Source organism: Schistocerca americana, chromosome 5 (assembly GCF_021461395.2).
Source record: "Schistocerca americana isolate TAMUIC-IGC-003095 chromosome 5, iqSchAmer2.1, whole genome shotgun sequence".
Classification (NCBI taxonomy): domain Eukaryota; kingdom Metazoa; phylum Arthropoda; class Insecta; order Orthoptera; family Acrididae; genus Schistocerca; species Schistocerca americana.
In genome coordinates this window covers 64823735-64846519 of record NC_060123.1, presented here as the reverse complement: position 1 = coordinate 64846519, position 22785 = coordinate 64823735, and the positions used below count along the sequence as shown (strand labels likewise).

Sequence of the window (22785 nt, the reverse complement as noted above, 5' to 3'; positions counted from 1 at the left end):
GAAAGGCCATTAACCCTTGTAGTATCAGAGTGCCCGCGTAGTTATGAAGAATGAATAAAAGTGACTAAATAAATCTCGGGTGAACAGCCTGATATGAGTGTGCATAGGACACAATACTTCGGCAATCGACCACATTGCCATCATCGGGTGCGCTGATGTACTGAATGGCAGTGGGCCGGCGCCAGGTATATCTAGGACAATCCCCCTCCTCTCTCAGGCGCTTCCTATGAGTCAGTGCAGTCTGGGCGCGGCGTCCTAGGTGTTCTCGTTCAGGAGGGTCTGCCGGCACCACTCTCATTATTCTTCCCCGCGGGGCCTACTTGGTGACAGCGCATACCACAAAATTGACACCGATCCTACCAAGAGGGTCGAGAGGAAGACTCTGGCACTTCTCAAGTATTCTGGCTTCCCTGACGAGATTACCAAGAAGCTACGCCCGAGGGCTGCTGTTCCTCCTAGACTTTACCGACAGCCGAAGGTGCACAAGGAATCGATTCCGTTACGTCCCATTGTCAGCAATATTGGTGCCCCAACGTACCTTCTCACCCAGCACCTCAAACAAATGCTTAGCCCTTATGTTGGGAGATGTACACACCATATCTGTAACTCCGTGGATTTCTTGGGACGCATCAACAACCTTACACTTAAGGAATCTGACATACTGTTGAGCTTCGATGTGGTATCTCTATTCACTAAAGTTCTGTTACAAGAATCCTTGGAACTCATCAGCCAGAAATTTGACGAAGAGACCACCAACCTTTTCAGACAATTTCTGACATCAACTTACTTCTTATTTGATGGTGAATACTACGAGCAGACAGAAGGAGTAGCTATGGGGAGCCCACTCTCACCCGTTGTTGCAAATATGTACATGGAACATTTCGAGGAGGAAGCTCTTGAATCAGCACATCTAAAACCCATCTGTTTCTTTAGATATGTGGATGATACATTCGTTATCTGGCCACATGGAAGAGAGAAACTGGCAGACTTCCTCATACATCTCAACTCCAGACACGAGAATATTAAGTTCACCATGGAGATCGAAATGGATAGGATGCTCCCTTTCCTAGATGTTGTGATTAGAAGACGAGCTGGCGGCACTTTGGGCCACAGCGTGTATGGGAAGAGGTTGCACACTGATTCGTACCTACATGTGGATAGCTGCCACTACCCGGCACGAAAGAATGGCGTGCTCAAAACTCTTAGCTCACACCATCTCCAACAGGGACAGTCCCCAACAAGACTTGGACCATCTGAAGACCGTGTTTCGGAGGAACGGTTACAAGGAAGGACAAATTCGGAAGACGCTACATCCCACACCTGCAGCACCAGCGGAAACTGAGGATGAACCTCAGGAGGAGGCGGCCTTGGCTACTATTCTGTTTTGTGGGGCCTTATCTGGAAAAATTGGACGCATTTTACGTAAACACCAAGTGAAAACCATCTTCCGTCCTCCAAGCAAAAGCAAGAGCCTTCTCAGTAGTGTCAAGGACAACCTTGGTCTACGTAAATTAGGGGTTTATCAGATACCTTGCCAATGCGGGAGCGTATACATAGGTCAGACCATTCGTACCATTGAGGACCGATGCTGAGAACATCAACGGCACACTAGACTGCAACAGCCCAGTAAGTCGAAAATCGCTGAGCATTGCCCGTCGGAACTCCACAGCATGGATTGTGACCAAACCAAAGTCCTGACACAGACTTCCAAATACTGGGACTGTGTCGTCAAAGAAGCCATAGAGATTAGGGTAAGGGAGCCACAACTAAATAGTGAAAGCGGTTACATCCTTAGCAAGGTGTGAGAACCTGCGGTCACCCAGATTAAGAAGAAAAAGGATATTTCCCAGTGTACTGACGTCGGGGCAGAAGGGAAGAATAACGAGAGCGGTGCCGGCAGACCCTCCTGAACGAGAAAACCTAGGACGCCGCGCCTAGATGGCAGGAGAATGGATGCTGTACCTGAACCGCGTGTGGGGCGCGGGCCGCTACTACATGTTTCGTGCACCTACAGCTACAAGAGGCTCCTCTCCACTAAACTGTGACAGTTGGTCAAATCTATTGGAAATATGCAAAGTGCAACTGTCTGAATAGCTCCTCCTAGCTGCCTTCTTGCCAACTGCCAGTTCCCATTCCCTAGCATCTTTCACCCTCCTCAACCTATCTAGTTCCTCCTTTGCGTATTGTAACTGCACCTGAAGGGCACAAATCTTACGCTCCTGCTCCTCTGTAGACTTATTTCTGCTGCAGATTCTGCATTCCCAGGAGAAGATCTCACTAGAATGCCTACTGGCTTCCCCACTGCATTCCCCTCAGTGAAAATTCTTTGAAAAAATCCCACACCATAACCCACTACTCACAAGCCTACGACAAAGCCCACACTTCTCATTCATGGTAAAATTTTACTGTTACTGAAAAAATTGAACATCTGCGTTACTGAAGTTCAGTTACACCAGTAGAACTATTTATAGAACTAACACTAGTTGTCTCGATATTCACTCTCTACTAAGAAAGCAACAACTTTTATTAATACTACTAACCACAATTAATGCCAATACCACCAAAAATTCACACAATTTCTTAGCTAAAACCAAAAAATTCAAGCAGCCACTGGAGCACTCAATGAAGTTAAAACAGTGAATGAAAATTTTACTGAAATATTTCACTAGAAACAATAAGAAACATCAGCTGAAAACTACCACACGAAACTTACTAAATGACTTCAATGCACAGACAACTCAAAAAAAAAAAAAAAAAAAAAATAATCGTTGGAAACTACTAAGTTTAAAAACTGTATAACAGTGCTCAAACAACTTTGTCAGAACTTAACTGAAGAACCAACCACCGCAGATGCAACTGCACACCACAAAATGTAAACACACTAAATATAGAGTGATCATAGGCCTTGGTCCACTCTGTGGATCAGTCTGTTGCTACAACCTTTATTTCATGTTCATATTTATTTGCTATACTAGTTCCCAACCAGAGTGTCATCTTCCAACTAATTTAGATGCCAGGCTGCATTACAGATCAGTCTGTCACGACTACCAAGATTTCGAGGGAGTTAGTATCAGACTCAAACCCATTTGGATGCGTAAAGATTACTATTTGTTCACAATGTCTTGTCTGAGTTTTCATTGGAGTGCTGGGAGCAAAGAAGCAAGCTCTGCCTACCAAAGCCCAACACATTGACATCTGAGGGGAGAGTGAGTATTCAGATGGTGCAATCTGCAGCTTCTTCATGCAATGATGACATTATACATGTGCTTACTATTTAATCACTACATGTCAAATACTTTGTAATGACTACTGTACACACATGTTCAATATTATTAGATCAGAAGACACTCATGGCCCAAAGTCAACTGACTTTACTGACTTCAGCCGATCCAGATATAGGGTGTCCTCATTCAGGTCATTGTGAAGAAACTATACATAAAATACCATTATGCTGTGATACTGACTGTTTTTTGTCTGATGCATTATCCAAATCCTCATGAATTACCCAGTTTCTTTTACTTCCATGCTGGGATGTTACACAGCTAAGGAGGCAGATGGGGAAGATCAGTGCAGTGCAGTGGGAAAATGAAGTGTAAGATGTGGTGCACCAGTAATTCTGGCTTTTGCAAGCATCATGGTATGTGTGTGTGTGTGGTCTTCAGTCCTGAGACTGGTTTGATGCAGCTCTCCATGCTACTCTATCCTGTGCAAGCTTCTTCATCTCCCAGTACCTACTGCAACCTACATCCTTCTGAATCTGCTTAGTGTATTGATCTCTTGGTCTCCCTCTACGATTTTTACCCTCCACGCTGCCCTCCAATGCTAAATTTGTGATTGCTTGATGCCTCAAAACATGTCCTACCAACCGATCCCTTCTTCTAGTCAAGTTGTGCCACAAACTTCTCTTCTCCCCAATCCTATTCAATACCTCCTCATTAGTTATGTGATCTACCCACCTTATCTTCAGCATTCTTCTGTAGCACCACATTTCGAAAGCTTCTATTCTCTTGTTGTCCAAACTGGTTATCGTCCATGTTTCACGTCCATACATGGCTACACTCCATACAAATACTTTCAGAAACGACTTCCTGACACTTAAATCTATACTCGATGTTAACAAATTTCTCTTCTTCAGAAACGATTTCCTTGCCATTGCCAGTCTACATTTTATATTCTCTCTACTTCGACCATCATCAGTTATTTTACTCCCTAAATAGCAAAACTCCTTTACTACTTTAAGTGTCTCATTTCCTATTCTATTCCCCTCAGCATCACCCGATTTAATTTGACTACATTCCATTATCCTCGTTTTGCTTTTGTTGATGTTCATCTTATATCCTCCTTTCAAGACACTGTCCATTCCGTTCAACTGCTCTTCCAAGTCCTTTGCTGTCTCTGACAGAATTACAATGTCATCGGCAAACCTCAAAGTTTTTACTTCTTCTCCATGAATTTTAATACCTACTCCGAATTTTTCTTTTGTTTCCTTCACTGCTTGCTCAATATACAGATTGAATAACATCGGGGAGAGGCTACAACCCTGTCTCACTCCTTTCCCAACCACTGCTTCCCTTTCATGGCCCTCGACTCTTATAACTGCCATCTGGTTTCTGTACAAATTGTAAATAGCCTTTCGCTCCCTGTATTTTACCCCTGCCACCTTTAGAATTTGAAAGAGAGTATTCCAGTTAACGTTGTCAAAAGCTTTCTCTAAGTCTACAAATGCTAGAAACGTAGGTTTGCCTTTTCTTAATCTTTCTTCTAAGATAAGTCGTAAGGTTAGTATTGCCTCACGTGTTCCAACATTTCTACGGAATCCAAACTGATCTTCCCCAAGGTCCACTTCTACCAGTTTTTCCATTCGTCTGTAAAGAATTCGCGTTAGTATTTTGCAGCTGTGACTTATTAAACTGATAGTTCGGTAATTTTCACATCTGTCAACACCTGCTTTCTTTGGGATTGGAATTATTATATTCTTCTTGAAGTCTGTGGGTATTTCGCCTGTCTCATACATCTTGCTCACCAGATGGTAGAGTTTTGTCATGACTGGCTCTCCCAAGGCCATCAGTAGTTGTAAATATTTTATGTTGATTTTATTGTTATAGTTGTTGTGACTACTAGTTAGCCATTATACTCTTTGTTATGAGTGACAAAGGAAATACAACAAATATTTCATGAATAATCAAGAGTGCTAGTTGGCTTCACCAACTTGGAACCAAATTGTCACCTTTCAGGGTAATTTACTCGTTGGACTATATCACTGATCAGTCTGTTAACACAACATATGTTTCAAGAAAATAAAATAAACACAAAACAAAATATTGTCAGTGTTCTATACTTTCCCTGTCTGTGCACTTTTATCGTCACACACCACAACACCATTATGTCACAGGTTGACGTCCGCTTCCAGTATCGGTAGGCTCAGTTGATTTATTTGTCCCTTCCCTGCAAATGGGTCACACACTTTTACTTGACCAGTGAGTGGAAGATGCGGGAAATAGAAGCTTGTGATTCACTTGTAGCACATTGACTGAGACAAGCCCCACCTCCTTTTCCCAGAGCAACTGGCTTATGGTGTGTAAAAGAAATGAACTGTAATGGATTAATGCACCACACAAGTGTCGTGACAGTTTATGGCAAGTTGCTCATTTTTTAACGTAATAATAATCACTCTGCACATCAATGCGCATGGGTCAACGCTGTATTTACAGCTATGTAATCTGCGGCAAACAATACTATTATATAGTTAAGGTTGTCAACAAGCATAAACAGAATGAGATTTTCACTCTGCAGTGGAGTGTGTGCTGATATGAAACTTCCTGGCAGATTAAAACTGTGTGCCGGACTGAGACTCGAACTCGGGACCTTTGCCTTTCGCGAGCAAGTGCTCTGCCAACTGAGCTACCCAAGCACGACTCACACCCCGTCCTCACAACTTTACTTCTGCCAGTACCTCGTCTCCTACCTTCCAAACTTAACAGAAGCTCTTCTGCGAACATTGCAGAACCAGCACTCCTGAAAGAAAGGATATTGCGGAGACTTGGCTTAGCCACAGGCTGGGGGATGTTTCCAGAATGAGATTTTCACTCTGCAGCGGAGTGTGCACTGATATGAAACTTCCTGGCAGATTAAAACTGTGTGCCCCGAGGACGGCACGTGAGTCGTGCTTGGGTAGCTCAGTTGGCAGAGCACTTGCCTGCGAAAGGCAAAGGTCCCGAGTTCAAGTCTCGGTCTGGCACACAGTTTTAATCTGCCAGGAAGTTTCAAGCATAAACATTCCTGAAAGGCAAGAAGTCAGCTGCTAGCAGCAATCGCAGAGGAGCCAAGTAAAAGTGTATAACTTTTAGGTGCATAATGTGATTTTCCAGGGAACACATTGTGTGTAGCTCAAGGTGGTGGATACCAGTCGTGATTGTAATTTAAAAAAAAAAAAAAAAAACCACAACCATCTGAGTTTAAAAAATTTAAAAAACCCAACAGTATTTAATTATGAAAATTTAATTAATGTACAAAGTGGTACATAGTTATTTTACAGAAACTGAAAAGAGTCACTATGTTTATTGAAGGCAACTGTTTACTGTTTTAAGAACATGTTTTATTAATGTTGTGTTTTAACTTTTCTCTCAGTGTAATAAACATACTTAAATAACATTTACACTGCCAGGGGAAAAAAGACCCTCAAACGTGATGTAAAATCCTAATGTCGGTAAAGTACAATTTAGCCCTTTTTGGAAGCAGTAGAAATTTATAGATCTTCACTGATTTCTCAGCTCTTTTCTCTCCTACATTATCCCTTAATTTTGACCGAACTGGAGAAGTTTCTCCAGTGGATGCAATGCTAGCAGGGAAATAAATGAGGATTTTCCCAAAATTAATGTGCCCTGTTGGTAAACTTCCTTTTTTGCTGATTTCAGCTCATTATCTTCCACCATTAGTGTGGTTGAAACTGTGTTACAATTGCATCAGAAGACACAGCAGCAGGAAAATGATGAGAATCAACATTCCTAAAAGACATAACACTTGCAGTCCACTCTGGATGCATCTCTGTGAGCCAGTTTTTTGGACTTTCTTCATGTTCAGCATTTAATCTTCTTCCACTGAATCTTGGATTTACTATATTAGTAAGACAGTGAAAGGATTCTAAAACGTGTTCCTTTTGTGTATGGGTGGCTTTATTTTATTGTTTAAGGGTTCTATACCAGGACTTTCTAAAAGACTGATTCACAATTGAACAGCTTGTGCAATATTTGTGATGTCTTCTTGAAGAAGATCCAGGTCTCTACAGACCTCTAACAATTTTTGGAGAGATGAATGACTTTTTTATCAATTATAACATATCCTAGATTATGCTAATGTTAGTAGGGACTTCTTCATAGTGCATCATTACAATTTCTAAATGTTTAGAAGAATTATTGACAAAGGTGGTTTCTTACAGCCGTATGTATAAACAAGCGAATGTGATAGGTTCTGGCTGAGGTAGTATTAATTTTCACAAGTTATTGTGTACATTATTAGCAGATACATTTCATAATTTGACGATAATATCACGTTGGGATTGATAAATTGTGACCCACAGCTGAGCCTGAATATTTTGCAATGAATTGCGTGTTATAGTGGATACATATTCAGGAATACCACATTCAAACTGACTGCTATGGTGATTCATAGACAAATTGAACACTTTTAACAACCGATATTGTAACTTAGAAGTAGTAGTGTTGTTGTAGTTTATCCATTCAGAGGTACACATGCAGAGACAATGTACATTGAACGGATTTCATCAGTAAATACGTACCATACGTATACAAGAGTGTACAGGAGACTACACAATATCGCATTCCAAATTGTGTATAAAATTCTGATGAATCGCAAAACTGTGTGATAAAGGTATACAGTTGTCATTTACTTATGAATAAAATTTGATTTCTAACACATCTGTTCACAATATTCATTTACATTAAAGAAAGCACTTGGTTAAAAATACTATTGGCTTGTAGTACGTGTAAGAGTTATTTGCTAAAAGTTTATTGCAGGTATTCATTTACACTGTATTGGTAGCTGATCATTAAAAATTTGAATACTGCTTCCTGAAATGATTAATTTTATTTTATTTCTTTTATCTGTCCTGTGATTTTGTTGTACAATTTAGTACCCCGAACATTTGTTTTTATGCTAAAGTGTTGTTGTCATTGCATGTTTTTGTGTTGTAAGAATGGAAATCTGAATTAGTTTGGAAACTGTCAATGTACATTTTTAACAGTGTAGGAAACGATAGATTGCTACTTACCGTAAAGGTGGTAATGTGTGCGTGAAGTGTGCTTGCTTGTGTGAATGAATGGTTTATGTTTCTCTTTCTGACGAAGGCTGTGGCCGAAAGCTTATGTGTGTAAGTGTCTTATAATTGTGCCTGTCTGCAACTTAGTGTGTTACCTTTATGGTAAGTACCAATCTTATCTTTTCCTACATTGTTGATGGTCCTACCTGAAGTTTCCATTGTTTAAGATACGTTTTTGTACTAATTACATGTATTGCTGAACATTGACTGCAGGGCGCCATTGGAAAGTTGCAGTCATGTACCATCACTCACAGCTTTCAGTTTTCAGCCACCAAGATTTGCACCATGCACTTCTGTCACCATTGTAATGTTCATCCACAACCAGAACTATACCTCGATGACCAATTACTCGATCTCGTGGAGACTTATTGCTTTTTGGAATTGCTCTTCGATGCCCACCCATCTGATGTGAATTCCACATTTTCGCCAAGTTAAACAATGGTGCTGGCTACACCGTAATACACTTCGATGCCTCAGTAATACCAGCTGGGGTGAGGACTACTCTACCCTCCTGCTTCTTTACAAAGCCCTGATCCTGTCCAGTCATTGGGTTCGACATCGCCTCAGCAGTGCAGTCACTGGACTCAATACACCACTGTGGCATCCGATTTGCAACAGGACCATTTTGAACTAGCTCTGTGTACAGCGTACTCATGGAGGCTGGGGTCCCTCCACTATGGATCAGGTGTCAACAACAGTTATTCAGTTATGCTGTACACATTAGCAGCTTCCATAAGCATCCAAACTACCGTATCCATTTTTCCTAATTTGGGGGGGTGGGGGGTAGGGGGGGGGGGTGTCACCACCCACAACAGAGACCAAGCACTGGGGTCACAATTGCAGTTTGATTACAGTGTCTCTGCTCTGAACTCAAACTTCCCCACTCTCGCTTCTTGTCAGGGAGCAGTTGCTTATGCTTTCATGGGGTGTATGCCAACCTCAGATGTGTCTCAATTTATCTTATGGACTGAAAGATATATTTGGCCCCTTGTTGTTTTGCTGCCTGTTGCTGGCTGTCCTTGATGCATTTCCGGGTTTGGAAGTGGTGTACACTGATGGCTCAGTGGTCAATGGACAAACCAGTTTTGTATACACACATGCAAAGTGTATTGAACTGTGCTCCCTACCAAATGGATGCAGTGTCTTCAGTGCTACTTTGATGGCCATGAAACAAGCCCTTAACCATGCTTGTTTTGCACAAGCAAGATGCTTCACTCTGCAGCAACACGCTGAGCAGCCTTCGGGCTATAGACCAGTGCTACACTTGTCACCCATTAGTCACAACTATTCAGGATCTTCTTTCTGACCTCCATCAAGTTGGACAGCCAGTTGTCTTTGGACACCTGGACATGTTGGGATCTGAGGGAATGAACATGCCAACCATTTGCCAAAGTTGGCTACCAGGATGCCAATTTTGGAAATGGGGGTCCCGGAACTGGACCTTCTGTCAGCTCCGTGCATCAATTGTTGGAGTTGTGGAACTCAGAATGGCCTGCCGTGGACTCCCCAAACAACCTGAGGGCAATAAAGGAGACCACGATCTCGTGGCAGTCTTCTCTTTGCACTTGTTGCAGGGAATCCTTTTTCGGCTATGCATTGGCTGCACTTGGCTGACACACTGTCATATTCTCTGCTGTAAGGGTCCACCTTATTGCTGATGTGGTGCCTGCATGAAGATGGCTCACATCCTACTAGACTGCCCAAATTTGGCACTTTGCACAATATCTTAATCTTCCTGACACGCTACCTATAGTGCTGGAGGACAACGCCAAAGTGGCTGACCTTGTTTTATGTTTCACTTGCAAAAATGGTTTCTAATTATCTCTTTGAGATGGAGAACTTTGGCCTCATTGACTGCTTAAGAGGTTGAAGGGGCACCCCTAGCTTGCTTACCCGCAGTGGCCCTTGCTCAGCAGTCTGACCTGACCCCCATCCTTTCCACCTTTTTGTTCTCTTATATTTGTCCTTTTTAAAGTTTTATTGTCTTGTCTATGCTGCTCATTTTGTCGGGGTAATGAACGGGAAGGTGATGCTGGTGTGATGCACAGGGTGCGTCTCCCACTGCATATAATGCTTAGGGGACCTCCAACTGCATTCTTGGCAGAGCGACTCACCTGCCTTACCCCCTCTCACTCCCTTCCTACTAATCCTTGCTTTAATGCCTGTCTCATTGTATATTGCTTACAGTCAGGCTTCCCAGGATTTGCCTTTTGTAACACTCTTCTGAGAATTATTCCTGGTTTCATACATGTAGGATGATGGAACTGATGACCTCTCTGGTCCCTTTAACTCCAACAAATAACCAACCAACCAATCCACTATTGACTGAGGTAAGTCATGAAGTGGTGTGTATGTACATGTTGGTTGCACGGAACCAGTGCTGTAAGATTACTCGATGTGGGAATGTGCCAGAATGTCAGAAAGAAGCTGTTGTGTATGGATGTCACCATAACCACACCATGAAGGAAGATGTTGTGAGGAATGGTGTACCATTTGCAGCTGTGTAACATTGCATAAGAACAGTGGTTGTAGGAAGATCCAGACTGACAGGGGCCGGAATGATTGTCACGCCTTGTCAACAATAGAGCTTGTGAAGGAAACTGCATGCAATGGAGATTTGGAGTCAAATGTCTCGCAGAGACCATTGCTCACAACAGCACATAAAGCTGCATGTCTTCAGTGGACCAAGAAACACAGACACTGGACAGTAGTTGTCTGGAGATGTGAAATGTCATCAGTAGAGCCACAGTTATGCTTCCTTTCAAGTTATATGAGGTAATGAATGCATCAGTGACCCATCATGACTAATTCACAGTATGTGGAGAGTGTTGTTTGGGCTGGAGGTAGTTCTGTAATGCTTTGGGGACATTCTTCATAGACTGAAGTGTGGGCCTTCATTCAGTATATTGTGAACATGAATCAGTGTGATCATTTCAAAGTTCTCAAAGACCGTGTGTAGCCCTTTCTTCAAAATCAGTGTGATAATGCTATTCACACCTCCATCTTCCACAATGTCAACAGCCATGACCATTGTGCTGCACGCATATGCTCCCAGTTTGATGAATTCCTGGGCATCCTATTGCATCTTGACTGCTCTACTAAACTGCTTAATTTTCATCCCATAGAAAATGTCTGAGATTGTTTGGAGCAGGGGGTGAAGTGTTGCAATCAGTACGCAGCCCTGTGGAACCTGATCAAAGATGAGTGGCTTCATCTGGATGTTGCATAACTGAAGAAACTTCCGGACTCTCATCCTTGCTGAATTGAGCCCATTATTAAAGCTACAGGTGGAGTTACATGGCACTAGTGGGATGTTTTCTGGGTGTGACAAATGTTTTTGTTCAGTGTGCTTATTAATGACTTTGGCTGCGGTTGGCCTTCAGGAACTTTCAGACATGCTTTGAGATCTTTCCAGGACATTATTTACAACTGAATGTGTTTTGTATATTTTGCCTGGTCAGTTAAGAGATATTGGTGGGTTACATGTGATAACATTGTATCATCTGACTGACCATATTCGAGCATGTATGTCTGCCACAGTGTGAAGACTGGTTTGATGCTGCTCTCCATGCTACTTTATCCTGTGCAAGCCTCTTTGCCTCTGAGTAACTACTACAACTTATGTCCTTCTGAACCTGCTTACTGTGTTCATCTCTTGGTCTCCCTCTTTGATTTTTACTTCCCACACCTCCCTCCATTACCAAGTGGTGATCCTTTGATGTCTCAGAATATGTCATATCAACCAATCCCTTCTTTTAGTCAACTTGTGCCAAATTTCTTGCCTCTACAATTTTATTCAGTACCTCCTCATCAGTTATACGATCTATCCACCTTATCTTCAGCATTCTTCTGTAGCATCACATTTCAAAAGCCTCTACTCTCTTCTTGCGTAAACTGTATATTGTCCGTGTTTCACTTCTGCAGGGTGATTTTTTCTTTTGCCCCCTCTCTACTGTGTACAAACTCTATGGATTGATCAATGAGAGGATACAGAACAAAAAAGGTCTAACGAACCTATGTCCGGAAATGCTCGGTTTCCATGCTACAGACAATGTATTCAATCATACTTTGTTACGGAGACTGCAGTCTAATATGCGTTGTACCATGCTACCACAGTGACGGAATGCAGGTTTCTTCCTAGAGGGTGGGACTGTTCCTCATATGTCATGCCCTACCGCCCTCTCTTGCAATTGTAAGTGGTAATGTTGCATCTGATTCACTTCTCTTGCAGGCTCACCTTGTAGTGGATGTGATGCTGTGTTGTACACAGTGGTTCCGTATTCAAACTGAGAGCTTGCTGACGTGGTGTTGACTTATGGAAAGGCAAATGGCAACAGGCAGTGGGCAGCAAGGTTGTATCAGGAGACCTATCCCCACCCACAACCACCACAGCATTTAATGTTTGCAACAGGAGTTTCACCATTTGTCTGAGACAGGGTTGTTCCAGGAAGCAGGAAATCATGAAGGACAGACCTGAAATGTTCAGACACTAGACTTGGAGGAAAATGTGATTAACACCGTGGAAGGTGACTGCCGTGTTGTACCAGGCAGTTGGCCTGCCAGTACATGTTAAGCCAGATGACCGTGTGGAACATTCTCCACATCAATTTTTTCTACCCTTATCACTTAGCGTGTGCATAGCTTATTAGAAACAGACTTTCCACATCGGGAGCAGTTTTGTTGCTGGTTTCTTCACCAGGCATCTTCCCTGGTTGATGGATTGGTAGAGGGGGTCTGTTTGCATGGCCTGCTCATTCATTGGTTGTCAACGTGTGCAATTTCTGGTTATGAGGCCATTTCAAAAGTATTGTGTATGCAGAGCTCATGCCAGATGTGGAGACACTGAAGCTGCATATTCATGCTGCCTTTGACACTGTTCAGATGCAGCGTAGCCGATGAGAACATGACGCAGATCATGCTGCGGCATGTACATGCATTCATCGAGGCTCATGGAAACCATTTTCAACACACACTGTAACTGTGGCTGCATGGTACAACATGTATTAGACCACAGTCTCTGTAACAATCAGTGATTGAATAAATGGTCTCTAGCATGGAAACCTGTTTTGTTCTGTATCCTCTCATCAAACAATCCCTAGATTTGTACATGGTGGAAAAAATCACGCCGTATCTATGGTTACACTCCAGACAAATACCTTCAGAAATGACTTCCTAATGCTGACATCGATATTCAGTGCTAACAAATTTCTCTCCTTCAAAAACACTTTTTATACCATTGCTAGTCTGCATTTTATATCCTCTCTACTTCAGCCATTAACAGTCATTTTACCGCCCAAGTAGCCAAACTCATCTACTGCTTTAAATGTTTCATTTCCTAGTCTTATTCCCCCAGCATCAGCTGGTTTAATTTGAATACATTCCATTCCCCAGTTTCAGTTTTGTTCATATTCATCTTGTAATCTCTTTTCAAGACATTATCTATTCCATTCAACTGCTCTTCCAAGGCCTTGGAGTCTCTGACAGAACATCAGAATGAAATTTTCACTCTGCAGTGGAGTGTGCGCAGATATGAAACTTCCTGGCAGATGAAACTTCCTGGCAGATGCTTGGGTTGCCCAGATGGTAGAGCACTTGCATGCGAAAGGCAAAGGTCTCGAGTTTGAGTCTCAGTCTGGCAAATAGTTTTAATGTGCCAGGAAGTTTAATGTCAGTGCACACTCTGCTGCAGATTGAAAATTTCACTCTGGAAACATCCTCCAGGCTGTGGCAAAGCTGTGTCTCCACAATATCCTTTCTTCCAGGAGTGCTAGTACTGCAATTTTCACAGCAGAGCTTCTGTAAGTTTGGAAGGTAGGAGACAAGGTACTGGTGGCAGTAAAGTTGTCAGGATGAGGCATGAATTGTGCTTGGTAGCTCAGATGGTGGAGCACTTGCCCACGAAAGGCAAAGGTCCTGAGTTCGAACATCAGTCCGTCACACAGTTTTAATCTGCCAAGAAGTTTTGCAACGTCATTGACAAACCTTATAATTTTTATTTCTTCTCCATGAACTTTAATTCCTACTCCCAATTTTTCTTTCGTTACCTTTACTGCTTGCACAGTGTAAAGATAGAATAACGTGTGGGATATGCTACAACCCTGTCTCCCTCCCTTCTCAACTACTGCTTTCATTTCATGCCCCTCGACTCTTATAACTGCTGTCTGATTTCTATATAAGCTGTAAATAGCCTATCACTCCCTGTATTTTACCCCTACTACCTTCAGAATTTCATTCTTTGTAAAGAATTCGTGTTAGTATTTTACAACCATGACTTATTAAACTGTTATTTTGATAATATTCACACCGGCCAGCACCTGCTTTCTTCGGAATAGGAGTAATACATTCTTCTTGAAGTCTAAGGGTATTTCACCTGCCTCTTACAGCTTGCACTTCGAGTAGAATAATTTTGTCATGGCTGGCTCTCCCAAGGCAATCAGTAGCTCTGACAGGCCTTGTTTAAGCTGAGGTCTTTCAGTGCTCTTTCAGATTATTCTTCCAGTCTCATCTCCCATGGTACTTGATAGTATTAAAGTTCATCTCTCTTGTCTAAACCCTCCTTCCAGTTTCCAGATTTTCTTTCTTTGCTTAAGACAGGTTTTCCTTCTGCACTCTTGATATTCATGCAGCTGCTTTACTTTTCTCAAAAGGCCTCGTTAATTTTCCTGTAGGCAGAGTTTGTTTTTCCTGCCATGAAAAATACTTCTAATCCTTGCATTTGTCCTCTAGCCATTCCACCTTTTAGCCATTTTACATTTCCTGTCAGTCTCATTTTTTAGACGTTTATATTCACTATTGCGTGCTTCATTTCCTGCATTTTTGTGTTTTCTCCTTTCATCAATTAAATACAGTGTCTCCTGCGATATCCAAGGATGTCCACTAAGCCTTTTCTTTTTACATATTTGATCCTCTGCTACATTCACTATTTCACATCTCACAGCTACCCATTCTTCTTCTACTGTGTTCCTTTCCCCTGTTCTATTCAGTCCTTGACTAATGCTTCCTCTTATACTCTCAACAGTCTCTTGTTCTGTTAACTTATCCAGGTCTCATCTCCTCAATTTCCTACCTTTTTGGTAAGTTCTTCAGTTTTACTCTACAGGTCATAACCAACAAATTGTGGTCAGAGTCCACATCTGCCCCCGAAAAAGTTTTCTGTGTAGTACAGCATTGAAATTAGTTATACTATCATTCATAAGTGTGTGTGTTTTAATTCACTATTCATAGCTCTCGAGGAGAATACAGCTTTAATATTGTATCGGAAAATCTTACATCAGATACTGTTTATTCAGTAAATACAGACCATTAAACCTGTAATAGAGACATTAAATGGTGGAAAAATAGGTACAGAAGAATCTGAGAATTTTAGTTTGGCTTATAAAGTTGAGTTCTCCTTCAAAGCATGTGCACAAAAGTGAAGGCAAGGAATACAGCAGAACAGTGCATAAAACAGGTTTCAGCTAGGTGGCTGACAAATACTGATAGTATAATCTGGGATAAAGACTGATAATGTATTTGATAAAAGCTGTAAATTATAAAAGTGCCATTAGCAGCAGTGCAATGATACACCTTTCCTGTATGAGTGTTGTGATTTCGGCACTGGCACTGAGCATGAAGAGCATGGTGTTCACTGGTGAGTATTGTTTACCAGCTATAAGAAGAGAATGGGCCAGCTGTTCAAGGAGGAATGACTCAAGGCACGCATTTGTTAACCAGAAATACAAAGTGCATAGTGAAGGCAGTGGTTCACAACCAAAAAAGGACAAGGTCACTAGAATGTTCACAAATAATATTGAGCAGCTCAGTTGCGAATGTCATCAGAAAAAAAATGTGTAGTGTACAAGCAAAGGGACGAAATAGAGAAGGGAGAGCTGGCTCAAAGTAGGGAAAAGAAGGCTAGAAGAGATGCTTAATTTATCAGTTTGTTTTTCCTTGGTTGAAAATGTGTGAGAGATGTTTAAATGACAACGTTAGTCTTATTTCATTTGTAAAATTTGGTGAAGTGTGTAAACTGATCTATTCTGCAGGTGAGTAAGGTTGCAAGTTGATTAATGTAGTAAATATGAAACAGCAGCAGTAAGGTTGTCACAGAATATTGAATATGTTTATTGAAAGTCAATTCTGTTTCAGATTTATCCTGACAGTTTTATTCTTATAAATTTTAAAGTATAGAACATTGTTAAAAGTGGTAGGGGGGCTTTTCTGCACATCCTCATCACGTGATATTATTTTTGCCCTCTCCTTTCACAAACATTTCAGCTAGTTGTATTATACTCTTTTAATTTGAAGCTCCATTTTTATTTTCTGCTTGCAGGAAGGAGATATTGGAATTAGATGGCTGCACACATCCAACTGTTATGAATTCCATGTGTGCAGAATGTGGAGTAGACTTGAAGGAAGATGACCAGGTTGAAAGTAATGCATCTGTGCCTGTTATACACAGCATTCCTGATCTCAAAGTCAGCAGAGAGGTGAGTCATGAGTCAGCTTACTATCCTCTTCACATTGACCGGGGGGGCACTATCATGCGGGAGGGTTCGGCATTATTCAAAATGTCTTGTCTCCAACTATTGAATGTGTGTGTATCATAAATACCAGCTGTATTTTTTAGGCACTTTTTGTTGCTTTCTCATAATTATATGTATTGAAGGAAAACATTTAATCTTGTTTCAAAATTAAATGCCATCTGGATAGAATCTTTTTGTAAATTTTAATAATGTTGCTGTTCAAAGGAAAAGAGGGTGAAAGAAATGTTCTTGAAACCATAATTCACATTTGATTCTTGAGAAATGTAGTTTAGGACTGGACTCCTTGTCTTGATTTCTGCATTGCTTATAAGCTTAAACAAGTATAACACAAAAATCGCTGCAACATATGCAGTGGCTGTTGGATACCCAGGAAGAAATTCTATGGCACACATTAATAAGCATTTTAGGTCCGCAGCTTGTGGTCTTGCGGTAGCGTTATCGCTTCCCGCGCACGGGATCCCGGGTTCGATTCCTGGCGGGGTCAGGGATTTTCTCTGCCTCGAGATGACTGAGTGTTGTGTGTCTTTCATCGCCATTTCATCATCATTGACTTGCAAGTCACCGAAGTGGCGTCAGCTAAAAAGGACTTGCAATATGGCTGCTGAACAACCCCGCATGGGGTCTCCCAGCCAACAATGCCGTACGATCATTTCATTTCATAAGCATTTTAGAACATTGGACTATCTTTGTCTATAAGTAAGCAGTTCCGTATCATACATGCCTGAGCAAAGTAGAAGTCATAAGTTGAAGAAAAATACTCTTTAAATTGTCTTAAGATGTTTCCAAAGATGGAACCTTTCACAGTGTAATAGTGCTACCACATTTACATACTATCCAGTGATTATGCTTAGTGCAAGGAGTGCCAGAAAAATTACTTTGTCTAAATAACAGTACTTAACACAACTTCATTTTGATGTAGTTGCAGAAATTGAGAAAAAAATGAAAGTATGATACAACAATGCTGGTGATTTGTGTCATAACATGAGACAGTGTGGGTGTGTTTTCATGTGTGTTTGGGGTGGGAGGGGGGAGAATAGTGTGGGGTGAATTATATTTTGCAGATGATTCCTGTCAGTTATTTGGTTTCTGTGATGTAGACACTCTGTGATTGTTACAGCATATCTTTAAGAGTTTATTACCATAGAACAACACCTCATCGCCTGAAAGAAGAAAAAAAAAAAAATAAAAAAAAAAAACAACAAAAAAAAAAAAAAAAGAGAGAGAGAGAGAGAGAGAGAGAGAGAGAGAGAGAGAGAGAGAGAAAGGTGAGTTACCCAGAAGGGGATAAGAAAATGAAATGAAACTTCACACATGTAGAGGATTTGTGCTGTTATTTCAGTGAATGCAAAACTGAGTCAAATTCAGAAAATTAGCCTGGCAGTTTGAGGCCACTTATCAGTATGATGTTGCACCCCATATATCCTGGAAGCATGTCTCGATTCAGTTGTGAACAGTGTCATAAAGCCAAGCTAGCCCACAACTGTTGTAGCTGCTCCATGATATACTGGCAGTGAGGCAGAATTGATGTCCAAGCTGGTCCCAAACATTCTCTATTGGTGACAGTTCTGGGGATCTTACTGGTCATGATAGTATGTCAGCTTCGCACTGACAGTTCGTACAGAGACATATCTTGTGGACGACGACTGTCCTGATGAAAACGGCACCACCATAAATAAATGACACAGGGTGGGTGTCCATGACATATCATTGTGTCATCAGAGCTCACCTAATCACTACCAGCCATTACCTGAAGTCATACCCAATGGCCTCCTGAACGTGTAGCCAGAAGCAACATTGCTATGCATCTCTAAAACATGGGATGATTGGGACTTTTCCCTGGGTAGCCACTATAGTCATCAATGATGGAGGCTAGAGGACATCTGTGAATCGTTGCTGAATACAGTCAATGTTATTCATTACCAGTCTGTACTTCTCAATAATGGTACCACTCCGGATGCAGCCATTTGTGTTGTGGTGCATGGGGTGGTAATTCGCTAGTCAGGTTGCTGCTAGTATCCGACCGATAGTAGGGGGTGACACAGAATGTTGCAGGGAGTCCATTAGTTGGTCTCAGATGGCAGGCACAGATGTGAACGGGTTACAATACTCGTAGTACACGATACAGCGATCCTCTCTTGTGGAGGTCTGACGTGATCAACCAAAACCTTGACAACGAGTGTGCCTACCCTCATGTGCCTATGTAGTCTAACATCAGACCACTATCACATCCGAATGCCCCACAAATCTGGATATTGCACGACTCTACCAGTTCGCCAGAGACACACAATGAAGACACACTGATAATGCTGTATCACACTGCAGATATTTGGAATTACATTTTTACAATGTGTAGCTGGAGATGGCTCATCATAATGCTCATCATGTCATTCATGCAGCATCCAGGGTCTGCGGAAAGCATCAGTTTGTTTCCAGTTAGAAACAATACTATTTTTAAAGCAGAATTTTATGGGGAAGGATCCAGTTTGCACAGCTTGTGAAGCACCCATTAAACTAAAGCATTTTGTACTCAAGAGTGTTTTCCACCACTGGGTGGTCATTTCTGTTCTTGGCTACAGTTTGGCTGGTTGGTGGTTATGTTCACATACAGTGTCATGCAGAAATTACAGCAGAGCTGGTGTATGAAGTGTTTGCTTTCACAGGGGGCCCTGCCTCTGACGGGGTAGGATAAACTTGTGGCACAACTAGAGTAAGATGTGCTGGTTGGATGAATGGGGCAAGTCTTGCACTTGGGTCGTCCACAGGGATATGTCCCTTGTGGCAAGGGATTGGGAGTGCGAGTGGCATAGAGAATGGACCAGGATGTTGTGTAGGTTGAATGGGTGGCAGAATACCACTTTGAGGGGTGGAAAGATTTGTGGGTAGGATGTCCCTCATTTCTGGGCACGATGATAGCTAGAGTGGAAGCCATGGCGAAGGCCATGGTTCAGTTGCTCCAGTGTGGTGTGACATTGAGAGATGAGGGGGTGCTCCTCTGCACCTAGTTCTTGGGGATAGTGGGATGGTTTGGGGGGATGGGAGTTATGGCACAGGATATCTGTTTGCGGACTAGGTTTGTCTGTGGAAGTTGTTGTGAGACATTAAGTGTATTGGACAAGGGAATTCTCTCACTGCGAGTACCTCATTCACATGTAGCCAGGCCAAATTGTAGTGATTTTTTGGTGTCGAAGGGGTGACAGTTATTGAAGTTCAGGTACTGGTGATGGTTAATGGGCTTGATATGAATAGAGGTATGGGTGGTTCCATTTGAGAGATGGAGCTCAACATCCAGGAGGGTGTCATATTGGCTGAGGTGGTCCCAGGTGAATTGGATGGGAGAGAGAATGAGGTTGCAGAGGAATGAGGATAGAATACCTTGGCTCTGGTGCATATCATGAACTGAAACCATACAAGGGTTTGTAGTTTTGAGAGGATAGGAAGGTTTCCTCTGATGTTCCGTAAACAGTTTGGCATGAGAGGCTGCTATAAGATGTCCATGACTGTGCCACAGATTTGTTTATATTTCTTCCCTTCAAACGAGAAGCATTTGTGTGTGATAATGTAATGGGTAAGATGCATAAGGAAATCCCCAGTGGACCCCTTACTGACTTTATCCATTTTCCACATCCTCCAGAACTCCCTCCCAATATTCCATGAAACCCAGAACCTTAACAAACTCAGAACACTGTTGTTAACCTGTCCATCAAAAACTTTAATCTTACAGAAGTTTCAGCCCTATTCAAAGACCTCAGCTTCACCCCCACACCCAAGCTCAGCTCACTGGACTCATCTAAAACTTCTCTCCTTCTCTCTATACCTACAGTGGAAACACTTCTTTGCCATCAGTACCTCCAACCAAGTTAACTTCCAAGGAATAGTCTGCCCCCCCCCCCCCTCCCTCCCTCCCTCTCTCTCTCTCTCTCTCTCTCTCTCTCTCTCTCTCTCTCTCTCTCTCTCTCTCTCAACATGAGGAATGAATTAATTCATAAGTAAAGTTAATGAAAACAGAGCAAAATGTAGTGAATGCATTAACATAAAGAGTAGTTACAGAACGTCTCCAAAAATCAGCTGGTGTAAATCTGAAGGGAGAAGTAGTCTGCATAAAATGAATGCTACATCAGGGAAATGCGTAACGTTTAAAGTGTAGAAGAAGAAGCAATGAACTGTTGAGTGCATCAGCGATCACTGTATGTTCTGCCTTCGACAGGATCCGAAATTCTAATGCAATAAATAGTTTGTATATGAGTTCTCTAGAAGATTGCCATCACTGCTTACATAATTGTTTGGTCTCTTCTAAGGCCCGTTAGCCAGTTTCAATTCATATTAACTTATTAGTAAGAGTGCTCATTTGTGATTACTAGTGTAACAAAACTACCCAGTTGTTTAACAGAAAATTATCTGTGTCAGTTGATGTAATTGGTACATCAACCCAAGTCATAACATTACATACATACCGTCAGTTAACTGGATGTCATTAGTTAGTTTCATGTTAAATAGATCGTTTTACACACTAGATCATAATGATGTGGATTGAGTCATTTAACATTTCCATTGCAAATTAAATTGTACATGTAGTTACATTCTGAACATTTCTAAGTTTTTCTTTTTTTCCACTGAAAAAGAAAAACTGTTTACAGTTGTTATGAGTTAGTAAGTCCTAGCCACAACCTTTTATACAGTACAGTAATAGAAATTCTTCTATGGAATAGCAGGAATTGTCAAGGAGAAACTATCTCAGTTTGTTTACAAATTTTAGTTTTCTATCTGTCAGACATTTTATATCACTGGGTAAGTGATCAAAAATTTTAACTGCAGTGTTGTGCACCCCTTTTTGTACTAAAGACTACTGTAATGTGGAGTAATGAATGTCATTTTCCCTTCTGGTGTTGTAATTATGTACACCATTGTTCCTTTGGAACCATAGTGGATTATTTACAACAAATGAGGGAATAAATATACTGTGATGCTGCAGTCAGAATCCCCAACTCCTTAAGCATATGTCTACAAGATGACTGTGCAGGAGCACCACATATTTTCTTACAGCACATTTTTACGCAATGAAGACTTTCTTTCTTAAGGATGAATTACCCAAGAACACTATTCCATATGACATAATTGAATGACAATATGCAAAATGTGTCAACTTACTGATTTATCTCTCTCCAAGGTTTGCTATGATTCTAAGTGCAAATTTGGCAACTAAGTTGTTTTAGGAGTTCCAAAATATGCTTTTCCCAGTTTAAATTCTCGTCAATATGGACACCTAAGAATTTTGAAGTTTCCATCCTATTTTTTATTTCCTCCCCATGTGTTGCACTTATCATTGGTGTAGTACCCCTAGATGTGCAGAACTTGATATGTTGTGTGTGTGTGTGTGTGTGTGTGTGTGTGTGTGTGTGTGTGTGTGTGTTTTTTTTTTTTTTTTTTTTTCTCTCTCCTTTTTTTTAAAAAAAGTTGAGGATGAGACCATTTGCAGAAAACCAGCCAATGATACTTTGAAGAAAATTATTACCATTTCGTCTGTTTCTGCATTTATACTTGATTGATTACAATACTGGTGTCATCTGCAAAAGGAACTAATTATGTTTGTTGTATATTACATGGAAGATATAGCATGGCTGAATGACCAGCAAAAGAAAACTGAAAAATCTCGAGAAGAGCTAACCTTTGCCAGAAGACAAACAGCAAAGGAAATCTGTAGAATCAAAAGAGGCCAACAAAAAGGAAGCCTAAACTTCATAGAGGAATCATTCAAACAACATAAAACAAGGGACTACTATAGTAAATTCAGAAAATATCAAAGTGTACTCTATCTACACGCATGATGAAAAAATAAAAATGGGGAAACTAGTGCACAGTATTCAAGACAATGCCAACATTCTAGCTGATCACTTCAGAGAATTACTAAATGCCGAGGAACCAAAACAA

General features: G+C 41.3%; 1 protein-coding gene across 1 annotated transcript in view; it reads left to right on the top strand.

The window, feature by feature from the left end:
- LOC124615404 (RNA polymerase II subunit A C-terminal domain phosphatase) overlaps window positions 1-22785 on the top strand; it is a 75894-nt gene that overhangs the window by 10319 nt on the left and 42790 nt on the right. Inside the window, exon 2 of the mRNA XM_047143255.1 lies at window positions 16647-16803. Coding sequence (XP_046999211.1) covers window positions 16647-16803 — 157 coding nt within the window. The remainder of the gene's footprint in view (window positions 1-16646; window positions 16804-22785) is intronic.